At 42.6% G+C, this 26,530-nt stretch overlaps 1 protein-coding gene and 1 long non-coding RNA gene across 3 annotated transcripts in view; one reads left to right on the top strand and one right to left on the bottom strand.

Annotated features, from left to right (window-relative positions):
- The window catches only part of LOC127009336 (ribose-phosphate pyrophosphokinase 1), a 24,073-nt gene extending 15,579 nt beyond the window's left edge, over nt 1-8,494 (top strand). Inside the window, exons 6-7 of one of the 2 annotated variants that reach the window (XM_050882305.1) lie at nt 3,775-3,918; nt 7,842-8,494. In XM_050882305.1, coding sequence (XP_050738262.1) covers nt 3,775-3,870 — 96 coding nt within the window. In that variant the 3' untranslated portion in view covers nt 3,871-3,918; nt 7,842-8,494. Of the gene's footprint in view, nt 1-3,774; nt 3,919-7,841 lie in introns of those variants that run through there. The other variant, XM_050882307.1, reaches the window with a different exon arrangement.
- LOC127009338 (uncharacterized) overlaps nt 4,343-26,530 on the bottom strand; it is a 27,263-nt gene continuing 5,075 nt past the window's right edge. Inside the window, exons 2-4 of the long non-coding RNA XR_007761879.1 lie at nt 20,311-20,442; nt 14,927-15,018; nt 4,343-5,936 (exon numbers count right to left, since the gene is read on the bottom strand). This is a non-coding gene — a long non-coding RNA (uncharacterized LOC127009338). The remainder of the gene's footprint in view (nt 5,937-14,926; nt 15,019-20,310; nt 20,443-26,530) is intronic.

Consider the following 26,530-nt stretch of genomic DNA (forward strand, 5'->3'; position numbering starts at 1 on the left):
GACAGCTGAGACAGGACTGACTGACAGAAGGATACCAACTGCTGGAATTAACTCTTAAGAATAGCAGAAGTACATATTACACATTTTCCCTACATTCACTGAAGTATTCCAGTGGGTAATATCTTGTACTATATAACTCCACCACAGCCATGACCAAGGCTGCTGATGTGTTATATAAACTATACTGGCAGTCTAAGGATAAGGAAACAAAATATTAAGAATTCTGTAGAAACCATAGATATTATAAGCAGATATTATAAACTGGTACTTGAATTTATTAATTTTGATAGGCTCCTAGCAGATATATAAAGTACCTGAACAGTGCACACTGTAACTGAGGTGGAGGTGGGGACAGTACATGTGTAGAGGGACATGATGGGCATACAAGTCAGGCGTACAGTGCTGGTGGCAGTCTCGGATTAGTGCACACTCCAGATCTCTTCCCTCCCCTCAGGGCTTCCCACCCCCTCTGAGGAGGGGTTGGAAAGGACCGAGGACAGGGTGTCACTGGAGGAGGGGAGGGAAGAGAGATCATGAGTGAGCAACTCATCTTGAGTTTCCCACCAGCCTTACATACCCTACACGTTCCCATCAGGTCCCTCTGTGCATGCGCTGTTGCCACCTCTGCATTCAGCCGTTGTGACTGCCTTGTCTCAGTTACATTCACAGTACGGTAATGTGGATGTCTGGATGGCAAGGTTAACTGTATGAAATATGAGAAATGTACTAATCTAAAGATAGGGGAGAATTGTACAGTCACTGTGAAGTCAATTCCTCTGCTTTTTGGACAGTGTCTTTTGTGCAAAAAGAAGTTCATGGATTGGTGTTGTGCATTATTTTGCTCTGCCAACCTGCTGTCACTCCGCGTATCCACATGGGTAAAATATGATAGCCTATGAAGAGGAAATAGTGGTCTGAATCAATAATATGCAGCAGCTGTGACAAATACTGTCAATTTGTCTATTTTGTTTCAAATTATTAATTATGCTGCAGACAACCATTTTGTTTGTTTATAAGGTTGCTGATTATGATCATTAAATAGGCCTGACACTGCTTTTCACTCAGAAAAGTATAACAAAACATCTGCCTGCTACATAATTGATAAATTAAAAAGCGACTATAATTGACAGCATTTGTCATTGCTATCTGCACATCATCAATACTGATAACCATTTCCTCAATTATCGTGTTATCCGCAAAATCTGACACGCCATGTGACAGCAGGTTGATAGAACACACACCAGACTCAGGTGCAGTGACTATAGCTTTACTACATTCTTAATTTTGTCAGCATTACCACAGTATGGTGAACAACATGCTTACGCAACTGTAATATACATTGTTCTCCGAATGTTTGGACAGTTATTCAATAAATATGCTGGTGGGGACCATCATTTTGTTTGATTTTAGAAAAGATTCTCCCAGTTTTTCTCTGGAGCATCTTATTTTTTTAGGACCTATATCAGGCCCCTTAAAACACATTTTAAGAAGTCTTTGTGCTAATCCTACCTTTTTTTTACCAGTCTTACACATTTGTCACTAAACATACAGGATGGATAGAAAACTTGCAGAATTGGCTCATTAAAAATTAAGCTGAAAAAAGCTAGTGAGTTAATAATGCCTCAAAGATGCTCTTAAGGAACACTATCCTACTTAAGTAAAAGTAAAGTTAGGGGCATTTGCTATAGCAGTGTGGGGCCTCTGTTCTCATCTCCATTGTGACATCTGGGTCACCACACTTGATCTTGCACAGGTACCCATTTATCAACCTGTCTGACAGAGTGGAAGGATGAATAGCTCGTAGGGCTGCTCACTGACAGCCCAGACTGGGTTCAAACCCAGGCTTGTAGATCCCTAGTAAGGCATGTTAACCATGGAAGTGCTTGCCACTTAAAGTAAAATCATCCTATCACTGGAGTAGTGGGAATCATTGTCAAACTGAACAAAATATACAAACGAAGTATTCTCCAGTCAAAGCACCGACATCAACGTATATTGACTGTGAAGTAGCAGTGGGGAAGCTTGAATCCCGTTTTCAATAGTCATGAGAGAATTTAATGCCAAAGTAGGGACCAACAATAATGTTGAAATGGCAGTTGGTCATTGGTGGTGCAGTGGTTCGAATGCCTAGGTATGATTCCGTGGGTCCGAGTTCAAATCCTGCCCCAGGCATTTACTGTGCAGCCCATCCAGCCTTTCATCATCCCTTTCAGGCTGATCAATAAATGGGTACATGGGTATACCTTGGGAAGTAAACTATGGTAACCTAGATGTCATATAGGCCATGTGTCCTGGGGTAAAGGGTACTTTCCACCACAGGCTCAAGGGCCAATTCAATGGAGATGAGCAAGAAGGCCACGCGCCGCTATAGCGCATGGGTACAAGAAATGGGAGAGAAGATAAACGCTGAATCTGTGGAAACAAACAAACCATCATGAACACGTTTTTCAAGAGAACATCAAATGAAACTAGAAAAGACCTAATAGAGAGAAAATGAATGAAGCTGACTAGTTTGTATTGGAAATCTGAACAGTAACTAAACTCAAATCCAATGGCCATCTATTGACAAACTGTAAAATACACTTCAACAGAAGAAACACACCAATACTCTTGCAGTCAGGAATAAGAATGTAAAATTAAGTTTGAACATTAAGAACAAATTCTCCTATCTATTTGAGATTGAAGGAGATGAAAGAGGAAGAAAATAACAACTTTAACCAAGATTAAAATGGATGACATGGAGATGAGTTGCCACTACAGAATAATTCTGGAGGAAAATCTACTCTAGGGTTCGGTGTCAGTGGAGATGCACTCGGTTTTTAACTCGCCAAGCTTTGTCTGTGGCAAGCTGGGACAATCATGTTCATGTATTCAGTTTAGTACAAAGTTTAATAAGGCACTGGCACACTGACTGATACTGCATTTTTTTTAATTACAGCTACAGTAATTCATAGTTTCAAATAACCAAGTATATGCCATTAAAAATTTAACATTTTTACCAAGATGTTTTTGTGCTATGTAGAGATAACAAAATAGTCACAACAACATTTTAATGTTGTTTCTTGTAGTGAATCAATCCTGATGAACCATATTGGCTGTTATTGGGATTTTTTTAGCATGTGCTTTGGTAGCTTTGTCACAAGTTATTGCACACCAGTAATAAATAGCACTATGTGAGGGAGACGACTTGGGTCGTGAGGGTTCACCTTTTGGTGGGTCGGTGAAGTGTGGCTCACCAAGGGGGTTGTCCTGCTTTGTGTAAGCAGGAAAAATAATCAACCGTCAACCTAACAGCTGATAAACTTTTTTTTTCTTGCTGAGGTTAGGAGAGGCGTTAAGACAAAACAGGGAAAGTATGTATTAATTTTAACACTGGTGGTGGTGGGGTTGCATGCCAGTCCAATCATCTGAATGGTAGTCTAGCACTGAGTATCTTTTTCCTTCAGAAAGAGGGATGTGATCATTCTTATCTGGACCAACATGACTTGCAGCGGTGGGCTACTCAGTGTACTGAGCAGGGCATTTGCTTTTTTATTGCTTATGCAAATTCATGGCCATTTTCTATTTTTCAGAGACCTTGGGAAGTCTTGGTTTATGCAATTCATTGACAGTACATGCACATCAGAGATTTACAATCAAGCATGTTATTGTAGTCTCTCTAAAATGTCTTCAAGTCTGTAGGATAAGTCTCCATCATCTGATACTTGTTATTTGAGAGTTAAATTCACATGATTTTGTAAGTGTGTAATGCCTTAAAACATATTTTCTTTTCAGCTTATTGATGTCTCAATGACATTTGCGGAGGCTCTGAGGAGAACTCACAACGGGGAAAGCATCTCCTACCTTTCCAGCAATGTGCCATACCACTGACCGCCTCATGCCTGCGTGATGACAAGTTTTATATCAGCACCCAACTTAGTGAGGATATTTCTATTTACGTGAATATATATATATATATATATATATATATATATATATATATATATATATATATATATATATATATATATATATATATATATATATATATATATATATATATATATATAATACAGATTGACTATTAATAATTTGTTATACTTGTTTAAAATTTGTGATGACTTTTATATGAAATACTGCTACTGATATATTTTTTTATATTAAAATTTGCATCAGAAAAGAATTCATGGCTAATATGAATATTATTCAAGGTGCTTAATGTTAATGACATGGCAGTGGTATTCACCAGGCTGTCTCAGTTTCTGTTTTAAAGTCCTATGAATTATGGATGGAAATATCACATTTTGTATGATGTTTGCTGATATAAGTTCTATCATCAGTTATTATCAGTTTAATTTGATAATTTGTATATTGATATTTGTAATCTGAGTTTTACCCTGTCTTGTTAATTCTTCTTATAATGAGGTTATTTGTTTTAGCATATTGTTTTGCATCAGAAACCTATCATGGAGTGATGGCGAGTGTTTATATCTTGGAGACATTATCTGTATGCATGGAGCTGCATGTACTCTAGAGCAGATGGCATGTGAATTTATTGCTCATGCAAAGTCATCAAGTTTTACATCATAAACATTATATGACCGCTGCTAAATATGTTAATATTACCTCATGACGTACTACACCAAAGGAAGGTGTAACTAGACCGTTCTGCATTCATGAGGTAGGAAAACTGGTCCATCTTGGCAAATGGAAAATTGAGATTGATAATTAAAATATTTTGGGAGTAAAAGGAATGAATGTAAGGCTGATTATTAGAATAAAATTGAAGGTTTGCATGAAAATGGTGTCCTCATCACCATCTTCAGCCATTACTAGTTCACTGTAGGACAAAAGTATACCCACCACTCCTCCACCTCTGTTTAATAATGGTCATTCAGGCAAATGCTCCATTTTCATCCCCTGGGTCTCTGTCTGCCATGACTTCTACAATTTCTGGGTTGGTTTGCCTCTCCAGAGTGGCAGTCATGAAAGATGAGGAATATCCAGAACAGGACATGCGACTGTAACATGCAAGAGAGTTGTCTCATTAGGGATGCCTAGATAGTACAGGCTGTTCAAGACATGAGCAAATGTACAGATGTATTTTTTGTTCCAGTAATTGACATAAGTGAGCAGTAAGTTTAAAAATAATACACCAATGAGTACAATGAACATTATAAATACCAATAGGGCATTGCTAAGTATAATTTCATGAGTTAGTTTAATGTCAGTGCTTGACCTCATTAACATGACGTCTGCTTTCAAGTGTATGAACAGAAGAGTTTAATGCCAATGTTACAGTTCTGCTTCTGCTACTCGAGTATTTGTCACATAGTTCATAGAAACCTTTATTGGTTATAGATATCTTTCCTTTGCTAAACTGAAAGTGTTTCCTTTCATCATATTTGGAGACAGCTATTAGTCTAAATCCATTTTTAAATAAACAATGGAGTGGGTTAGCAAATACAGCAGTTTGCAATAGTGGGGCACAAAATGTCTATTTTATGAAAGCTTTTGATGGTTGTTGTGCACACTCTATCTGGCATTTTTGCCTCCAGAATCTCTACTTCAACACATCTGGCAACACTTCCACACATCCCAACACTGTGATAATTTAGATCTTAACATGTCATCTCACAACTACATGCCTAAACTCATACACATAAACACACACTTCATATTCTTCTAAATGTTTCTCTAAAATTAAATCACAAGACATGAGTTGTCTGATTCAAATTGTGGACATTAACCAAAAGTATAATTCATTTAATTATTAAAGCAGAGAAAGCTGTGAGACTGACTATTCCTCTGAAATCTTGTAAGTTCTATGTTAGTTATCTTGACTAGAACACAACACTGACTCACCATGGAGGATTGCAGGTGCCATCCATCTAGTGAGAGTCATTTGACAACCCTCAGGAGCAGCTGCTGTCATACTGGAGTACAGCTTTGGATAGCTGGAAAAAAATGGTGGTTATAACAACTGTAGCCATCACAAACTGAAAGTTCACCAAAAATATTATTTGATATCTTGGTTAATCAAACAGCTTAACACAATCAAGCCATTGAACCACTACCTCAAGTGGATATTTTACAATGCAACCGCAACATTACAGAAGTCTTGTTTATTCTCACAGGTGCCATCAGTTAACCATCCAGCAAACAAACTGACTGGAATATCAAACTAGGGCAATTAAAATGATACATCTGTGATTTTCATAACATGTCCACTATATTGGGGGCAAAGCTGATGGCTGCACTATAGTACATTTATGTCAAATATGAAAATTTTTATGGGAAATCAATATCATTCTGCTTTGCAGGCTTAGCTGATTACTTTTCTCTAACCTGCAAAGTTTAACCCAGTAGCTGTGGGGATCATTTTTCTTTAAGGCTCCTCTAAGCGAATTAATGAGAAAAAATCATCACTTGCGCAAATCATAACATAATATATAACGCATTTGTGATCAGTTTAAATGCATCCTCTAGTTTTGGGGGTTTATGTCAAGCCAAAAAATTTGGCCTGTCACTGCTACTGGGTTAACCACTGCACTTGTAATTACTTAAAAAATAGAATGCCCTAAAATTTTCAACTTTGGTGAGTGGAGGGGAGAATGAAGTTTCCCTCTCACCAAGACAACTCCTGCCCTTGCATTATTACCACTTCCACTTCCTTGGTTTCCTTGTGGTATTTTTTTTAATTACATGGATCAATAAATAGGACATTAGAGGTAAATAAATTGTCAAGTGCTACTAGCCTAAACTATGGTCACTCAGCTGTATGCACCAAATATTTGATGCACTCGCGCTAACAAACACTACCTAGCTCAGTGTGTCTCACCATCACGCTTGCCTTTGCTTCCATTTGTTGGCTATTTGTATTTTTTACCACCTGTGGTGACCTAAGAAATCACTTGTAAATTTTGCATGATGGACCAGCTGGGTCAAGAGAGCTAGAACAGTTTTGCTACCCCCAATATTATTGAGAAGTCTTTGAAACTGAGCTTTAGCTGCTCAATTACAGTAAAGAATTTCTGAATCGTAAAATCAATGTCAAGGTTGCAAAAATGTTTTCCAATCACTGCTCCTGTGGCATGCCAATTATTGTCTAACATCCACTTCATCTAATTCTTTTAAACTTGCCTTATAAATATCTCAAATCTTTTCTGTTACACAACTCTTTTGTAGTTTTTAGACAGTTTGAAGCAGATAATCTGAGTATTTTTTATCAGCTAAGTGGGAGCAATTTTACAAATAGTAACTGAAATGTAAAAGAAATGAGTTGTCATTTTGATTAATGAAGTCAAATTTTCTGAGTTGTGTGGACATGTAGAAAGGATGGGGAAGATAAGATCACTGAATGGGCTCATGACCGGCTGACATTATGGAGGGGAAATCGTGTGTGTGTGTGTTTAAGGAAATATACCTTATTAAATTTTTGTCTCACTACTCGGAGGGAGACACTGTGAATTAAGTTTCTGATAGATGGATGGGGTCAAGGAGCCTTATGTCTATGGGAAGCCTTCTCATCCTTGTATTTACAACATATTTACTGGATAAATTTACTTTTAAAATAAATGTGATACTGTGTAAGTTATGCCTCACTAAGGCTGTCGTGGCCACATGGGTCAATACTGTTCCCTGTTTTCAAATAAGTCAGCAGACTGAACAGTTTGATTAACAGCAACAGCACAACTGAACTGCAAGTACTAACTGAAATGGCCTGCAGTGTAAATGTGGGTGAATTAACAACGAGGTGCAGGTGGTGTGCCAAGTTGACTGATGGGAGACAACTTGTAATTTTCTTGGTGTGATGAACACCATTCTTTCACTGGTCTTTATTCTTGCTTTCTTTATTGCAGAGGAGCACAATAAACACATGAAACAGTGGACAGTATTTCTACCATGCATGCAACTATAAAGACAATGGACTGGCACCTCGTCCAGCTGCTCCCCTAGGCACCCTTAGAGCAGATGCTTATCTAACTCGGGTTCATCAGACTCCACCCAGCTGTCAGTCCACTTTTAAAAAGACACAGGTGTGCATTACACCTCAAGGCTTCTCCTAAGACTAATCTACTAACAAAACTTTTCAAAATATATTTTTATTACTCAAATAAATTTGTATTTACATTAGGCATAAGAAATTGCTGTGTGAGCATCACAGTTGTTAAGATGTAACTACACTTGCTTTCCCTATGACACAATTGTGCTGTGTAAAAATTATCTATAAATCTATTTTGCTACAAAATGTTTTACTTTATATGCTTTAAAATTTATAAATGTCTATCTCAGTAGTACATACATATATATGTATATGACTATGTGGATGCTCAAACCTTCAGGTAGTTATTTCATAATAATGTTTTCAGGCAAATTCTCGGAAACAGTTTTGCACTGAATGTATATTTTGCTGCAGCCATTTATATATATTCGCCTGCTATCCAATCTAGGTAGGCTACATGTATATATATATTGATAAAAAACCTGAACAATAAATATAAGAAATTACAAAGTATTCTCTTTTGCTTCTAGCCATCTGTAAGTTTTGTGTATATGCTGAAGGTAAAGGAAAGAGCTGTGGTCATCAAATTGAACAACCTGTGGTAGCTCGGTCACCTGGAGACTGGAAGTGAAATATCATAAAACATTTTACTCGGTCCAGAGTTGATTTAAGTGTTAGGTGCAAGGGTTTATGTTGAAAGTTCTATCCCCAGTGTATGGCCAGTAAATGAGTGTGAATAGGAATATAACATTTCCAAGGGGGACAGCTGCTCCACTTCTGGACACCCATGCATAAGACCCCCTCCCCCCCACTTTATCAGCTTCTGCTACCACACGTTAATCTGCCATTGCTGTAAAAAGGATTACTATGATGTTCCTGCCATGCCGTGACTACAGCATAATGACAGAGGTTGTCCCAGGTATGTCTTTGTCTGTAGCCTTTCGAGACTCCTGTACATTGATTGATAATCTTAATTTAGTTGACTGATCAGTATGAGTAATAACAATGTTAGATATGAGGGAATGCAGATATCTGTAAAAAGTGATACGAGTAAACTAGATAATACAAACAAAAAATAAAGATAACGAAAAATGAAGGTAGGAATAATGAGAAAATAAGTTTAAATTAAGAATAGAAAAACTAGATATTAATTAAAATCTATGGGAGAGAGAGAGAGTTAGGAAAGGAAAAAGTTACTTAATACAAAATAAATTCTTAAGCAGTATTCTAAGATGAATAAACAACCGAAAAATAGGCAAACTTATGTAATATAAGCCTCAATATGTATAACACACACGCGCGCGCGCGCACACACATGCCTGCACGCATGCACACGCAACCCACGCACGCTAGCAAACACATGCACGCACACGCACGCACATGCACGCACACAAAAATATTAACGTTCTTGAAGCAGGCCTCTGAACTAACATTATACAGAGGCCACCAGTGGACGGCGGAAAGCATCTCCTTTAGTGACCCGCTCCCCTAAAACACGGGGTCGTGCGGGTGTAGATGCCATCTCTCCGCGCGCCGCTGAGGGTCCATGAGGCAGACGAACCCGTTGGCCTGGCGTTCCTAAATTTGGCTCCGGCCGAGGTAACTGCTGGCTTTCACTATCCCTTTCGACCATAAATCCCTTCAATTGCCCGAATGTTGCCAAATGCTCACCGCAAGTCCACGATATACAAGTCCAAAAGCTTCCTACCGTAACAGAGGACTATAGGGTCGGTATTCTCAGACGCTTCCACCTCAACTATTTCTAAAGTCCAAAAAGGAGGTCAGTCAGGTTCTCATGAGTGTTATTTTAGGTTCACTCTGCAGATGGAAGGTCAAACTACCACCAGGGTCATAAAACTACCTCTGAAAATGCCCACAACCCCTACGAAAGCCTTGCCGAATGTGTGTGCTTGAGCGCCGAAATGTGTAAGACAATGTCCCTATTGGAGTTCGCCTGGAGTAAGCGTTGCACTTTCCCCGCCAAAGTTTCGCGCTCCGGCAGCACGAACTAACTTTTCTTCAATAGCGCGGGGCAGAATGTTTCGCTACTATTTGTTTCACGCTCAATTTACCTCCAAACTTCAGCCATTTGCTTTTCGGGAGAAGTTATTTGTCCGGTAAATTTTTCCGGCTCCTCTCCTTCATAATAATTTTCCGTGTCCTCTCTCCCTTCCGGCCATCCATCACGCAACACGGGGTGAAGTGTGAGGAAACGAATCACTCCCCTGAACCTCGGTAATTAAAGGACCAGGAGCTGAGGGTCTGTTGTAAGTATATAAAGGGCGGAATGATGGTGGATGAATGAGGTCTGACTTCGAATGGATTAGGTCTGGCTTGGAATGGATTGGGTCTGGCTTCAAATGGAGTGGGTCTGGCTCCGGATAATTAGATCTAGTTTTAAACGAATACGATTTCATTACAAACTCAGTTAATGGTGGAATAATGACGAAGGGATCAGTCATAGCTTTCAAACGCAGCGGCCAACCTTAATTCATGTTCTTTTCCTGCATTCTCAAGTCCTTTCTGTGTGAGCGTACGTGAGCCCATCAAAAGTTTACGGCAATGATGGATCCACCGACGAGTCACTCCCTTGAACACTTATAAGAAGCAAGGAAAGGACGGAGGAGTAATGACGAGTGACCTAGGTCTGGCTTACAACGTTTTTTTCATTTTTTACAGCGAGAGGCAGCTCAAAGGAAAAAAAACCCTGCAACAACTAAGCCCGATAGACGCTGCTCTAAGAAAAGAAACAAGAACGAGAGGCCGGAGAGAGGTCAGCTATTATCATTATCAGTCATTAGTGGCAATGGTAAAATCGACTTCGAATGGACACAATCCTTTAACACGGGGATTAACACGGACGTTATAAAATTGAGTTGAGGTCCGTCACCCGCGTGCCGTCATCACCGGGAGTGCGAGGCTCGACAAAAGCGCCAGTTTGCAGCTCCAACAATACACTGAATGCTCATTGAATGTTCATCACACTAACAGCGCGATGTGTAATTATCGAGAGAGAGGTTTTTCGTTAATTCATTTCCACCACTTGAATCGGAGTGGCTTGTCACGCGTCAAATTAAGAGCGGCAAAATTTCGAGCGCTGAGCTCCCAAGTTATTTTTATCTTTTGAAGGGGAGAAATAGGGCGGTGTTCTTAGACGCTATCGACTCACATATCAGGTATTTCTAATGGCCAAAAAGAGGCAAAATGTGCTCTCAGGAGTGTTTTTTTTAGTTAATGGTACTGAAGCCGTGTCACTCCCACTAGAGTAAAAAAAAAAAAAATACCCATGGAAAGACCCACAACTCCTACGAAAGTCATGCTATATATGCGTGCTTGGGCTCCGAAAGGTTTAATAATATAGACCTATAGTAATCTACGTAGCAAGCCCCTCCCCTCCACCCCGAGCCACCTCCCTCTTAATTATGAGGATGAGGTCGGTATCGTTACAGACGCTTCCGCCTCTCACATCAACTATTTCCAAAGGCCAAAAAGGGGATCAGTCGGGTTCTATTAAGTGATATTTTAGGTTCGTGATGCAGAGGAAGGGTCAAACTGCGTGCCACTAGGGTCAAAAACTACGCTTGGAGAGGCTCGAAACTCTTGATGAATATGTGTGCTTGGGAGTCGAAATGTTTAAGAATATGATCGTGAGCCTCGTGTATAAGCTGATTGATGGGGAAAAAAGGCATCAAGAGTACCGTCCCAGCGAAGTAAACACGTGAAAAAAACAGGTTATGTAAGTTGAGTTTTGTTTAGTTGTTCGGCTTGATTGGAACACATACGAGATTTCCTCACAGTTGAACTCTTGGCACCGAAACACAAAGGGGCAAAGAACAGAAGAATAACAAACAAATCGCCCTTCGTGTCTCCCTTCAGCCAATAACACTCTTCGAAGGAATTCCAATCGGCCTTTTCACTTCTCCGTCTTGCTCTCCCTCCCTCCCGCCCTCCCTCTCTTCCAGCCTCATTTTTACGCGTGTCGTCGGCCTCATGGTAACAAATGAACGATCCATCACAGCACACAACGCTTCCTCCCTACGCCCGGTTCCTCTTCCAGACTCATTTTGACGCGTGTTGTCGGCCCCGTCTCATGGTAGCAGCGGGGCGATCCATCACGGCCCTCCCGCCCTCCCATTCGTCTACTATTTTCAGCGGCGCCTCAGACTGGCGGGCACCGAACGACCATTCGTCATGTTGTTCCTTTGTTGTTATCGGCGCTGCTGCTCCTCCTCCGTCAGCAGCCCTACTGTTAACGTTTTCTGGGACACACACACACACACACACACACACACACACACACACACACACACACACACACACACACACACACTATACCTCTCAGCCTATTACGTGCACACCTTCTCTTTTTCCTCTTCCTCCTCCTCCTCCTAAACAGCCATCATCCTTTCCAACGTACCAATTCATTACTAGGTGCTTCAATATCTCGTTTTTTTTTCATTCGACCTCAGTTAAGGACTTTGCAATAGACTCGTCTCTTATTATTTTTCATTTCTAAGCTCCGAATCCCCCTAACTTTCACTTGCGTTCCTTATCTTAGGGGCTTAGGGCCATACTATCAAACATCTCGTCAGGGCCGGCCCTAGCAGGTGCGGGGCCCAATGCAAAGATCCATCTTACTGCCATTTAGTGCCGCCTCCCCCCTCCTCCTATCAAAGTTACACGCTCCTCTCTTCCTCTCTTCCTCTCTTCCGCTTCTCTCTCTTCCTCCTCTCCTCTCCTCTCCTCCCTTGTCATCCCTCCCTTCTCCCCTCCTTTCCTCCCTTCTCATCCACTACACACCTATCCTCTCCTCCCCTCCTTTCCTCCCTTCTCATCCCCTCCTCCCATTCCTCCCTTCTCATCCTTCCTCACCTCCCCTTCCCTCGCTGAAGAGGAAGTGTGACAGACCTCATAACGTATGAGTGACGTCATCCCCGCGGGGCCCTAAGAAGCGCGGGGCCCGATGCAGTTGCATCGGTTGCATTGGCCTAGGGCCGGCCCTGCATCTCGTCGCCCAAACGCACTAATTTGACATGGCTTTCGTAGGATTTGTGGGCCTTACCAGTAGTAGTTTTTTTTATCCTGGTGGGAGTTTGGCAAGGCTTCTGTACCATGAACTCTAAAAAACACTCATGAGAACGCATTTTACCTCTTTCCTGACGTTTAGAAATAACTGATGTGAGAGTCGAGAGCGGCAGAGTATTCGTATCAGAACCCATCACAAGTTCACGCGGAGGATGGACGCCGACGAGGCCCTGTAACTATTACTCTCGCGAGGGTGGCAGCTGCGGTCATTTATTTGGAAGTTTTCGCGGTGCCACTCCAGCATTCCTCTACATAAATTAGGATGAAGACTCAAGGCTCGATGTTTTGCTCATGCCGGTACGCGTATTTCCAATCTCTCTATGTCTATGTGATCCCCGAGTAAAGACGCTTGGCAATGGCTCGAAACTAACCATGGGGTGTTCTGGGAAATACTTTCACTGTGATTCCCCCTCAGAATGACCATAACTTACTCAAACCGAACCTTAACCTAACCTAACGCAGTCTGCCCCGCTCAAGAGTGGGCGTCACATACCAATAGGGAGATAAGGACATACACACACACACACACACACACACACACACACACACACACACACACACACACACACACACAAACACCTTCCTCCCTCCCTCCCTCCCTGCTCCTCTCTCATTACCTCCCTCACTAACCCGGGTAAATAGATGCAGGTTAAAATTAGAACACATACGAATAAACAGGTTAATGATGTTACACACAAATACTAAGAGACGATTGATTAAAAGTCTTGACGGTGAACTAACATTCCTCTTTACAAGCTTCCATTCAAGCAGTCGGAAGGCGGAATAGAACAGTAATTGCTTCACAGAAAACAAACATGCTTACGAGACACATAGATAAGACTGACCCCTTTGAATAAATAGGTGATGGACACAACTCAGAGGCACACGAGAACCTTACTGAGTTGAACGTTCAGCTTTAGTATACAACATCAGTATCACCAAGTCAACCTGGGCAGCTACTGTGTAAGGTTACGGGTGCTTTAAAAGATCATGAAAGGCGTTGAGAAAGAAAGGTTAAAGTTTAGTGATTCACGGAAGTTACGAAAGGTTACGACAAATATAGGAGTCTGGGAAGAATTTAGAGGGAAAGGTGGAAGTTGATGATTTATAGAAGTTGTGAAGGTTACGGGGAATAAAAGATAATGTAAATAGCTGAGAAAGGAAGGTTGAAGGTTAAGAATTTACGGGTTACGAAAGGTTACGGTCAATACAAGAGAATGGGAAGAATTTAGACAGGAAGGTTGACGGTGAATGATTTATAAGAGCTTTGAAAGGCTAACGTAAATAAATGAGAATGGGAGAGTTAGAAAGAAAGGTCGATGGTTGAGAAATGTAAGTTATGAAAGGGTTAGGGAAATATAAAAGAGAATGGAGAGTATAGAAAGAAAAGTTGATGGCTAATAATTGCTGAAAGATATGAAAGGTGAAGACGAATAGGAAAGAGAAATACAGAATGGAAATGATTTAGAAAGGGAAGTTGAAGGTTAAAGAATGAAGTTATGGAAAGCTAAGGGAGATAAAAGGAGAATGAGAAGTGTTTAAAAAGAAAGATTGATGGTTAATGAGTGATGAAAGTTGTGGAAAGTAAAGATGAATAGGGGAGACAATGGAAATAATTTAGAAAGGAAGGTTGAGGGTTAACGGTTGAAGAAAGTTATGGAAAGTCAAGTAGGATATAAAAGAGAATGAAAAATAAAAGGAAAAGAAGATGGAGTTATGGATGGTTTCGGTTTAGAAAGGAAGGTTGACGGTAAATGACTGATGGCAGTTATGATGAAGGTTACAGTGGACATAAGAGAGAATGGAAAGAGTTATAGAAAGGAACAGCGTGGATTACTGGTTTGGGTTCCAGCTTACCATTGTTTAAGCTGGTTCATCCGCTGCGTTAGAGGCTTATACGTCATGCACAGCTACACGGGGCCCGGCGCACGGCAACCAATACAGCGGCTCTGGAAACAAAATATATTGCGATAGTTGGAGGTCAGCAAACAAATAGATGTATGATATTTTACTTCCATACAAAACTGTTACGAATATTTCTAATGCTATTGCCTCTCCTGCTATTTCTACTACTACTACTACTACTATTATTGGTGCTACGAAAAAGAAGAATGGGAACAACGTCTTCAACTTCAAGAACAACAACAAAAACAACAAACAACTTAAAACTAACAACAATAGCAAAGCCACTAGACCCATTCCTTTCTTCTTCCTCCTCCTCCTCCTCCTTTTGTCTGGGCGAGAGGCTGTCTTGTTGTTTTAGGCCGACCTTTATTTTGCACTCTGCAGGGAGGAGGAGGAGGAGGAGGAGGAGGAGGAGGAGGAGGAAGAGGAGGAGGAGGAGGAGGAGGAGGTGGAAGAGGAGGAGGAGGAGGAGGAGGAGGAGGAAAGAGGATGCTTAAGATTTGGAAAGTAGAAGGGAGGCAATGTGTATGAGAAGAGGAGGAGAAGGAGGAAGGGAAAATAGAAGTTGAGAAGCCCTGTGATAAAAAATGATATGGAAATGGGAAGTGAAAAAAGATGGAGAATGAAGAGGAGGAAGTGAAAGAAGAAATACAAAAAGAGAAGAAGGAGGAAGAGGAGGAGGAGGAGGAAGAGGAGATGTATGATGAGAGAGGCCCAAAGCAACAAAAGGCGTAGAAGTGGAAGAGAAAAATCGTGGAAAACAATACGGCTGAGAAAGAAGAAACGTCAGAGACTATCTTCGTCTTAACCACTACTAATGGACACGCCTTCTCCTCCGTCCCTCGTCTCATTACCTTTCCTCTCCCTCACATTCCTGAAACCACTGCAAGGGCCGAGAGAAAGCGGCTATGCACTCATGACACGGCCCTTTGAAAGACTGCATGCTTATCGTGTTGTCTAATCACTTATGAATGAAAGCAAACATTTGACGGATCGGTTTCTAGCTATTGTGTATTCCAAGCTCTCCCGTACTAAGATTTATCAGCTTTTAACATTTAACAAGAAACACAATGGAGTCCCCCGGAAGTTTCACTTTTGAAATGCCTACAACAACTGCGAAAGCCTAGTTGGTGTGTCAGTCTCGAAATAATTGAGAATGTTCGTCATCTGCGTACAAGTCTGGTGTGTCGAAAATGAAAAAAACAGGTGGTCGTTTACTGATAATTTTCCGGTTGTAGGAAAAATCTTGATTAATAAAAGGAATGATGATATCGAGAGCTTACAGACAGAGATGTAGATAGACAGTTAGAGAGACAGGTAAATAGATAGCTAGGTAGATAGAATGAGAAATGGAGGGATAGAGAGGGAGAGTGTAGAGCCTATACATTTCAGTTTGATCCCGGAAGTTGGAAAGTTTCGTTTAGTCGGCGCAACATTTGTGGTCATATGCCAGAGAGAGACAGAAGGGGAAGGAATTATAGAAGGGAACAGATCCCAGGAGATGGGACACAACCCCCGATCAATACCTGGTACCCATTTACTGCTGGATGGACAGGGGCGTAGGGTATCGGAAAAGCCGCCCAAATTTTTCCATTCCGCCCGGGAATCGAACCCGGGCTCTCTCGGTTGTGAGCCGAGTGTGCTAACGTTTGATGCCGGTCGCTATTAGACGATCAATTAGCGTTTCATTTGTACTTTGAAAGCCGCGGTGCTTCAGCGTGTACATCAAGCCTGCAAACGTAAGCCAACTTAATCAGTTTTGTTGACACCACCATTAACAGTTTTAATTCGAAAGCCCGACGAGGGGGGAAAATAAAGATAAATAATGCCAATGATAATGAAAGTTGTGGATCTGTCATTTTGTTAGCGCGATTTTGCATTAATGAAACGTTTGACAGGCGGGCGGGTGCACAGACGCGTTCAAAGCTGACAGAGTAAAACGACGTGTGACAGAGTCAAGCCCCCGCGCGTCGAATGAATTAATTATCACTCCCCAATCTGTTACTGATCCAAGGACGCAGGCAAACAGGGACGGTGGAGGGGAATGGTATACGTATGTGCGGTTATTTATGACGTGTGTGTGTGTGTGTGTGTGTGTGTGTGTGTGTGTGTGTGTGTGTGTGTGTGTGTGTGTGTGTGTGTGTGTGTAATTGGGCGGATATATGAAGCTAACTTTCGTCTTAACTCCTCGTAACTTCGCCTCTCCACGCCTATGTGAATCCCGCAGTCTGCCACAAGCTCTCCCCGCCTGTGTTCCTTTATTCATGGACAGAGACACGCCCAAGGGCGGAAGGCAAGCGTGGAGGGAGGGAATAACTGAAGAAGGGGAGACTAATATAGACCTGGAGAGTGAGAGGATGTAGCCAGCGATATAGTAGAGATTAAAGACACACTAAAGGGTGGGAAGGAGTAGTTAAGAGGGAGTAAGGAAGACACGAGAAGGAGTAATGATCGTGGAGTAGCTATAGGGGAAGTGCAGAACCAGGAGTAGCTAGAAAGGGGGAGTGGGGAGCATAGAAGAACTGGGCAGGGGATAGACCGGAATTACTTGGTGGAGTAGGGAATATTTGTGGAGTAAAGAGGAGAGTAGAGTCAGTGGAGATGCATTGTATGAAGGGAGAACAATCCTACTACACACAACGGTACATTAGAGGAGAAAGTATGATACAAGATAAACAGCTTCGGTTGACGCAATTAGACTCAGCAGGAACCAACGGAAATTATGTGAGAAGGTTAAAGTTGAGAAGGGCAAAGACATATGTATAGCAGGGGAACAGGGAGGAATGAGTGGCTGCCAGGGCAAGATGAAAGAGCTCATTATGATAGCAAGATTGAGTAGCATGCTCATTACTCGTCCTGATAACATATGACTAATACAGTAATGTAAAATAAATATGTTCTGGGGGAATAGATACTGGGCGTGTTCACATTGCCCATCACGGAGGAGCGAGCAATGTAAACGTGGCTGGCCGTGCCCGTAGATTTTCACGGCCTAGGTGGCGCTCCCTAACTTTCAGAATTATTGTAGTCGCTGGAAAGTTAATGGCAATCAGGTGGATATATTACTGTAAAACTTTCGGTTGATCAGTTAACTGGTGCTAAATGTAGTTGGACACTTCCCGAGACTTTCTAGTTTAAAGTAAATGTAAACAATTTGAGTATAATAAGATTTGTTGCGTAGGCTTCAGAAATGTGTTGGAAACTCTACGTAGTGAACTGCAATGTTTTTTTTTTTACTAACTACGAACATTTGGAGGACGAATGACGGTATTATTACCTCTGCTACTACTACTACTACTACTACTACTACTACAGCTGCCATGTAAACGTAAAGCTACCTATGAAACGGTCCCTGCCATTGAGGACGTAACAATGTGAAGTACTGGACGAACACAAGGACCATACACGCATAGGAGCAGACGGACGCTCTCTAATGTTCCGCTCATTCTCTATTTCATCGGTATTATGGGTGTGCGATGCTTTTGGGACTGACTACTAACACCATTTCCACAGAGGGCCGAGCGTGTGTTGCCTGCCTGGGCCTGCATGAACACTAGCCATAGGGGAGTCTAACAAAGGGTAATGTTTCCTCGGCCAGCACCCCCGCCGCCTCCAACGCCCCAGCCCCGCCGTCAGGAGCGTCCCACGGGCAGCCACTCACGCCCGGGCCCGGAGTTGCCGCTGCAGGCCGACCCAGACCCAAGTTTTCCAAGAGTTATATAAAAAAAGTTTGAATTACACATATGAATGTTGTGGAAGTGCTTCGACCGCTTTACTTTTGCTGTAGTTTGCGATGCCCACTTGTTGTTGTTGCTCTCTACTATTACTACTACTACTACTACTACTACTACTACCACTACTACTACTACTACTACTACTACTACTAATACAATGATGGTGACAATGATAATAAAATGTTGATCTCGATAATTAAAGTACCACTGAAAACTGTAAGGATAAAATTTCAAACATTAAATTTTCCTTCTCTTAATTAACAAAAATATCGTTTATTCTTTTATTTTCCTTTTATGATTCCTTATTTTGTGACTTACCCCATGAGGAGGAATGTCGCAAATACTACGTTTTCATTACATCAAAACCCAAATCGTCCTCGTTCTTTACACTCCCACGAGCGTAGTCAAAGAAAATTAAAATGAAGAAGGAATTTTACTCAAGTCTAGAGCGGTGCCCAGCAACTCAACAACTCAGCGGTGGCGGCGGCGGCAGAGGCTTTAGGTCTGCCGGCACTCAGGCTGGCAAGTATTAAAGGTCTAATGATGATTTCTGCATAATGAATCACAAATAACAATAAATTCCTCGCAGAGTATTTACCTTCGATCAGCTGTATTCCTGCATAATGAATCGCTACTACTTTTTTTGTTGTCATTTGTATTATTATTGCTATTATTATTATTATCATCATCATCATCATCATCATCATCATCATATTATTATTATTATTATTATTATTATTATTATTATTATTATTATTATTATTATTATTTTTATTATTATTATTATTACTATTATTTTTTACTACTACAACCACTACTACTACTACTACTACTGCTACTTCTACTACTACGACCATTACTACCACTACTACTAGTTACTACTACTGTCACTACTACTACTACTACCACTACTACAACTACTTCTGCTAAGTGCAGTGGGATAATAATATAACAGCAGATAATGATTTTAGTAATAATGAAAATAGTAATAATGATAATAATCTACACACTAAATAACTGGCATTAATCAAAGTACTCTCGACATTAACACTCAAGGAGAGCAGAGATAAAGTCTCGTCCGGGATCCTGGAAGCATCAGGAGGCGAGATAAAGAATGATAAGCTTCGTGGCGCCGGAAGGACCCATTAGTCTGATCGACCTTTGCTAATGCGCGGGCTGGGGCGGCGAAGGACAAGGAAGGGCGAGGTAGGGGAAGGACGGGCAAAGGCAAGGCTGGCCAGGGCAAGGCAGAGCAGAGAGGGAAGGGCTGGCTGGGGTGGCGAAGGGCGAGAAGAGCAAAGGCTAGACAGGGCAGGGCAGGGCGGGTATAGGGCGGGCGAGGCGGGATGGGGCGATCAGAGAGGGCAGCATTTATCATCTTGTTTCGTGGCGCTGCAGTATGGCGTGCGTGTTGCCGAGGGGGTGATGGTGGTGGTGAAAGATGATGATGATAAGGAAGAGGGGAAGGAAGAGTAGAATTAGGATAAGGAGAAGAAAGGTAACGGGTGGATGTGAAGAATGAATGTGATGGTTAAGAAGAGGAGGATGAGGAGAAGGAGACCGTAAAGTTGTAATGAGGTGCACAGGTAAATGGAAACTCACCATCGTGTCGTCGTTGCATCCATTCTAGCAATATGTGTGTTGGTTGGCCTGCCCACCCAAGTCCGTCTCTCGTCATTTCCAGGTCTCGCCCGTCGCCGTCCATACGTAGGTGAAGGTGCATGTTTAGCTTCCCTGTAACAGAAAGAGAAGGTAGTTGAATTAGAGAACGGTGACAGGTGGATAAGCTATTTGAAGGGGTGTAAGTCCTATACTGTCGCTTACAAGGCCTCAGAAAATGAATATTATGGAGGAGAAAGATAGAAAAACAAGAGAGGCAGAGTAGAGAAAGAGAAGCGAGGAGTAGTAGAGATACTGTGAAAGGGATAATATGAGGACCTTGTTTACACTGGTAGATGCTAACCGTTGGGAGAGGGCGCTTTAGTCGCCGTGTTTTCATAGTTTACAAAATACCTACAATCCATCTTGTCAATCAACATAATGCGCTTTCTTTTACTGTGTGTATGGTGTCACTACGGTTGCAGTGAGAGCAATGAGATTCGCGAGAGATTCATGATGAAAAAGCACATCAGCTTCTTAATCCTGCTCATCCTCCTCTGCATCAGCTAACAGAACTATACTGATAGTGACCTCTTTCTCAACCCTTTTTCTACTAATAGGCAATACTGTTAAGCCATGGCCAGAGGCAAAACGATTCAAAGAAAGGCATCAACCGCTTTGCAGAATGGATCATGCGACAGATAAAACTTGCAAAAAAAGTCACGGAACTGGAACAGAGCTGGCAGTGATGTACGTGTGAATATAAAACGGAAGCAAATGGTGAGTGGAGATAAGGAAGAAAAGAAGGAACGGAATGATTAAAAAGAGAAGAGGATCACAAACACGCAGACCACATTTCCAATCCTCAAAAACGCATTTAAGTTCGTAGAGACTCAAATGATCTTCCTCTTCCTCCTCCTCCTCCTTCCCCCTGTCGTGTGTGCGTGCGTGCAGGGACTGAGAACGCATGCGGCGAGGCGGGGTAGGGGGCAGGGGGAGGGGGGCATGGCGTGGGGTTCCCCTGCCGGCCAGTTAATCAAGATAAAGAAGATTTCAACTGCCTCGTAAATAAGGTTAGAAGTGAATAAGTAACTAAACAGGTTTGTACCCACCAACTTTCCTCCATTTTTCTCCTCACCCTCATCTTTCACATGCTCCTCTTCCCTTCCCTTCCAAAGAACCACAAGCAGCATTCTTCTCCATATTCTTTTCACTTTCATTTATCTTCCTTTTCCTTCCCTTCTGCCATCTTCCCTCCTCTACTTCATCTCCCCATTTCCTTCCCGTTGACCTCTTCCTTCGACCTATGTTCTTCCCTCCCCCATAAAGTTGGTCCGTCCGACGCCAGTCCGTGCACCAGCGGCCCGAGGCTGACTCTTCCTACTCGCTGCCAAGCGGCGGGGGACTAGCGGTCTGCCGATTAGACCATGTGCCGACCCACGCCATCACCGCCACACAGCCCGGAACGTCAGGGCGTTATTCACCGCACACACAGACATCAGTCACCTTCATTCTTTCCGCAAAGGGACAGGTGAGAGGCGCGAGGTGACCTACTTGTTCCTCCACTGACCTGGAGATGCAGATGTGTGGAGGTAATCATTAATTAAAGCGCACAAGAGTGCGAGCACACACACACACACACACACACACACACACACACACACACACACACACACACACACACACACACACACACACACACACACACACACACACACACACACACACACACACACACACACAAATAAATATATATATATATATATATATATATATATATATATATATATATATATATATATATATATATATATATATATATATTATATTATATATATATATATATATATATATATATATATATATATATATATATGTATGTATGTATGTATATATATATATATATATATATATATATATATATATATATATATATATATATATATATATATATATATATATATATATATATATATATATGTATGTATGTGTGTGTGTGTGTGTGTGAGTGATTCACCTTCATGGCAAATATGAATTACACGAGTAAATTATATTTCTTAATAAAAATATAACTTGGAAATGTCAGTCCGATTGGACTCTGAGATACGCGTTGGTTTTATGAAATGAAATATTCCGCAAAATAAATCTGCTTTCATTGGTTCAGTATTTGATGAGGCTCTCCAGGAAGCGGTGACAGCTGGGTGCATAACACGTGCTTATTTACGTGTCTCCACGGAACGCAGAGGCCAAGCAGGTGGGCAGGCAGGTGCTGCAGGCCGGACGGAGAGACAAGCCAGACACACGTAAGCCCACCTGGCCAATGACGGACACGGTTTCCCTGGTAATGCTGATAATTATAATAAGAAAAGCAAACTAAAAATCCTCAGTGGCTTATGTGACGCAAAGCAATACACGGCCCGAGGAGCCGCTCCTCCCCTCACACTGGTGTTCCGTGGGCCTGTGAAGTTGCGTCGGGCGCCGCGGCCTCGGGGAGCGCGGAAGCGACACGTGACGCCGACACGCGGTGACGCCGCTTATCATTACCACATCTACGGTGACCCTCGGTGCTTGGAGGGGAGCGCCGCTTCCGTGGTAGATAACACCGGCAAACAGTGCCCAGCCGTAGAGCGCAGCAGCATGCCGCCCCTCGCTCCTTGCCAGTCCTGCCGAAGTCGCTGTTTTCCGTCTATTAGGGCTATTCCTGATGAGGCTACGCCGGAAACATTTAGAAGTCGCGTGTTGCTGGATTTTCAAATATTTTTCCTAGTCACCTACATAGATATTAATGGTATAATGATAATTGCCTGATGTCCGTAAAGTTCAATGAATTTCGCACACAAATTACGGTCGTATTCATGTTGGGCTATTTGGGATATTTTCTGAGTGGCAGTTGGCGGCTAACTTCAGTAATGACTAGCCACTGCCGGCCACTTCCTGCCGCCAGCCTCCGACAGGTCACGTGCAGCCCCACGGGACTAGCCGCGCCGTTTTTACCTCGTCCACTGCCTGATCCGCTGACCCCTAACCCTTGCTTGACCCTCTGTGTGTCTGCTTCCCCGTCCTATCGTTATCAACTCAAGTCTCTGTCTGTATGTCTGTCTCGTTCTGAACTGTTGTCTTTATCCACTGTTTCCTTTCCTTCCTATACTTTCTTACTTTTATTTCAATATTATTTCTCTGATCACATAATCTCCAGGGCTTCTGTGGTCGAGTCTAGACTAAGCCTCTTCACAGTTCGGGTCTTTCCCAATACTTTGTCGGAATAAACTAACACAATATACCACATAATATATCACCACTGTTGACCTCCTAGCGTCCCAGGAAATACCCAGCTATGAACACACATAATGGGGATTCCTAGTCGAGTAGTTTATACTTTCCTGTGGCTGCTCATCAGGTTTCGATCTCATTACTAACCCTAGAGGACAAGGCGCCGGGATCGAGGGTCCATACTCGTGCACTCTACTTTCCTTTGTCTGGTCATTAGGTTTCGATCTCATTACTATTCCTAGAGGACAAGGCGCTTCGTTCTTCATAAGAGGATCCATACTTCTTTACTCTATACTTTCTATGTCTCTGCTCATTAGGTTCACATCTCCCGCCATCCCTTGGGAACACAGAACAATTGATCTAACTGAAGTTGTGACATTTAAAAAAGTTCCATTGGCGAGTTTGTTTCATACTCGTGTACTTTCTATTTTTCCGTGTCTTTGCTCATTAGGTTTAAATCTCTTACCATCCCTTGAGCACACCAAACGACTGGCCTAACTGAAGCTGCGACAACATCTAAAGGAGTTCCATTGGCGAGTTCAATCTGTAGCTTCCCGCGTTTGTGCTCATCAGGGCTCTCGGGCGAGGGTCTGGATAGCAGCATCACGAGGGAGCCCCTTTTCCCGGATCACCAATTTGCCAAGTAAAGCGTTTCTAGGCAGCGAGTGTAGGACAAACAGCCACGACCCGCCTACGGCACCGCCACGACTCGCATTCGCTCTCCCCGCTGCGCCGAACAGATTGGAAAACTCGAGAGATCAAATAGAATCACGAGTTACGGCGAGGCCCTTCTTCCCCAGGCTGGAGTGCTCTCTCTCTCTCTCCGGAAAAGCCGCCCAAATTTTTCCACTCCGCCCGGGAAATGAAAGGGGAGGGATGGGGAAATAAAGGACAGGAATTAAAGAAAGGATACACAAAGCAGATATGAGATGGGGAGGAAGGAAAGGGATTACAAAACAATGAAGGAAAGATTGAGGATGACGAAGGGATGTAAGGATACGGAAGGATAGGGAAAGATAATGGTGGGCAGCATGTGTGAAGGTGGATAGGGGATAGTTAGGTGGATGGGCTGGTAAAAAGAATGGAGGAAAGATTAGGGATGAGGAGGATAAGGAAGGATAGTGTGCGATAAGGGTGCATGGTAAGTGTGAGGGGTTGACGGGTGAGGGGGTTAGTGTGGATGAATGGAAGGGAGGATGGGTGGATAGGTGGGTGGATAGGTGGGTGGGTAAGGATGAATGGAAGGAAGTGGGGATGAGGAAAGGAAGGGGGGTGACTGGGGCGAGGGATAGGGGGGGTGAGGGAAGGGGTGGGATGGGTCAGGGGGGTTGACTCGCTGACTGATGACTCGGATGATAAACGGCTGCCCAAGGGAGGCTCAGATACGCTTGTTTTTAGAGGCGCCTCTTGATTTATGGTGCCGTAGAGGCCTTGCAGGTGTGAGTGTGTGTGCGTGTGTGCGTGTGCGTGTGCGTGTGCGTGTGCGTGTGTGTGTGTGGCGCCGGAACTAAATGGCCTGGTTCGCCCCCCGTCCCTCCCTCCCTCACACACACACACACACACACACACACACACACACACACACACACACACACACACACTACGTCCTCGTCTGCCATCGAGTACCATGTAAAAAAATATCTCATGGCTAAATACTTGTACAACTAAACTCTTTGTTCTTTCGGTTTAAAAGGTTCGCGTGATTGGTGTAGTTTGCGGGTAAAGATATATAAATGGGTTTGCTAGTTGCCTCAGGTGCTGCATGGCTTGTAAAATATTCCACCTCTTCTTTTTTTTCCCTTTTCTTGTGCCATTAAGTAAGACAAACTTGGGTGGAAGGGAAGGAAAAAACAGGGAACTTTTTTCTTCTTTGTTACTTTTATCAACATGACTAACTCCTTCCTGCTCTTCCTACTCCACACACACACACACACACACACACACACACACACACACACACAATCACTAAATCGATGTTCTATAAATATTGAGAATGCGAGAAGGAATATATTTACGAAGAATGTACTTAAGAAATTTATATTTTCTTCTCTTCTCTCTCTCCACTAGGGAAAAAAACTAATCTTGAGTGTTTTCTGCTGAGAGAGAGAGAGAGAGAGAGAGAGAGAGAGAGAGAGAGAGAGAGAGAGAGAGAGAGAGAGAGAGAGAGAGAGAGAGAGAGAGAGAGAGAGAGAGAGAGAGAGAGAGAGAGAGAGAGAGAGAGAGAGAGAGAGAGAGAGAGAGAGAGAGAGAGAGAGAGAGAGAGAGAGAGAGAGAGAGAGAGAGAGAGAGAGAGAGAGAGAGAGAGAGAGAGAGAGAGAGAGAGAGAGAGAGAGAGAGAGAGAGAGAGAGAGAGAGAGAGAGAGAGAGAGAGAGAGAGAGAGAGAGAGAGAGAGAGAGAGAGAGAGAGAGAGAGAGAGAGAGAGAGAGAGAGAGAGAGAGAGAGAGAGAGAGAGAGAGAGAGAGAGAGAGAGAGAGAGAGAGAGAGAGAGAGAGAGAGAGAGAGAGAGAGAGAGAGAGAGAGAGAGAGGGGGGAGGGGAGGAGTTCTGCAAAGTTCTCGTCGTGTCCGAAATTTATGTGACCACTCGCGAACTTTTTTTTTTCTCTCTCTCTCTCTCTCTCTTGTAATAGTCTTCCTTTTCCTCCTCCACTTCTTCCTCTTCCTCTTCCTTTTCCCCCTACTCCTCTTCTCTCGGCATCTTTCCATTTTCTTCCGCATTATTCTTTCTCCATTCCGTTTTCAGTATTCTTCGTTGTATTTACCTTTTTCTTCTTCCCGTGTTCCTCTTTTTCTTCTTCCTCCTTTCCTTCCTTTCTTTTCTGCTTTCTTTCCACCCAATATTGTTTTTTCTTCTCTACTTTTCTTTCTCGTTTTCCTTTTTTTCTTTTCTGATTTCAATTCATTGCGTCCCTGTTTCTCTTCTCTTTTATCTGTTTCTCCTCCTCTTCCTGTTT

This window comes from Eriocheir sinensis, chromosome 40 (genome assembly GCF_024679095.1).
Source record: "Eriocheir sinensis breed Jianghai 21 chromosome 40, ASM2467909v1, whole genome shotgun sequence".
Lineage (NCBI taxonomy): Eukaryota > Metazoa > Arthropoda > Malacostraca > Decapoda > Varunidae > Eriocheir > Eriocheir sinensis.